The sequence below is a fragment of the Nestor notabilis genome, unplaced genomic scaffold (genome assembly GCF_000696875.1).
Source record: "Nestor notabilis isolate BGI_N333 unplaced genomic scaffold, ASM69687v1 scaffold9211, whole genome shotgun sequence".
Lineage (NCBI taxonomy): Eukaryota > Metazoa > Chordata > Aves > Psittaciformes > Psittacidae > Nestor > Nestor notabilis.
Window position 1 is genome coordinate 8,046 of NW_009913312.1, and position 373 is coordinate 8,418.

At 59.5% G+C, this 373-nt stretch overlaps 1 protein-coding gene across 1 annotated transcript in view; it reads left to right on the forward strand.

The window, feature by feature from the left end:
• The window catches only part of POLR2A (polymerase (RNA) II (DNA directed) polypeptide A, 220kDa), a gene marked incomplete at both ends in the record, with an annotated part of 8,780 nt that overhangs the window by 7,501 nt on the left and 906 nt on the right, over positions 1–373 (forward strand). The window contains one exon of the mRNA XM_010023149.1: positions 18–122. Coding sequence (XP_010021451.1) covers positions 18–122 — 105 coding nt within the window. The remainder of the gene's footprint in view (positions 1–17; positions 123–373) is intronic.

Here is a 373-nt window from a genome sequence, read left to right on the forward strand (position 1 = left end):
CCCTCGGGGGTCCCCAGGAGGAGGAGGTGGTGGACAAGATGGACGACGACGTCTTCTTGCGCTGCATCGAGTCCAACATGCTGACGGACATGACGCTGCAGGGCATCGAGCAGATCAGCAAGGTGGGTGCCAGCAGCACCCATGGGTGCTCTGTGGGTGCTGGTGGCCTTGAGTACCACTTGAAGGTTCTCCATGAGGACCTTTAGGAGCTCCAGGGTGCCCACAATGACACTTGGAGTCACCTCAGAAAGTCCGTAACTACCTCCAGTGGTCCCCCAGGTAGCACCCATGGGTGCTCTCTGGGTGCTGGTGGCCTTGAGGAGCACTTGGAAGTTCTCCATAGTCACCCTTAGCAGCTCCAGGGTGCCCATGG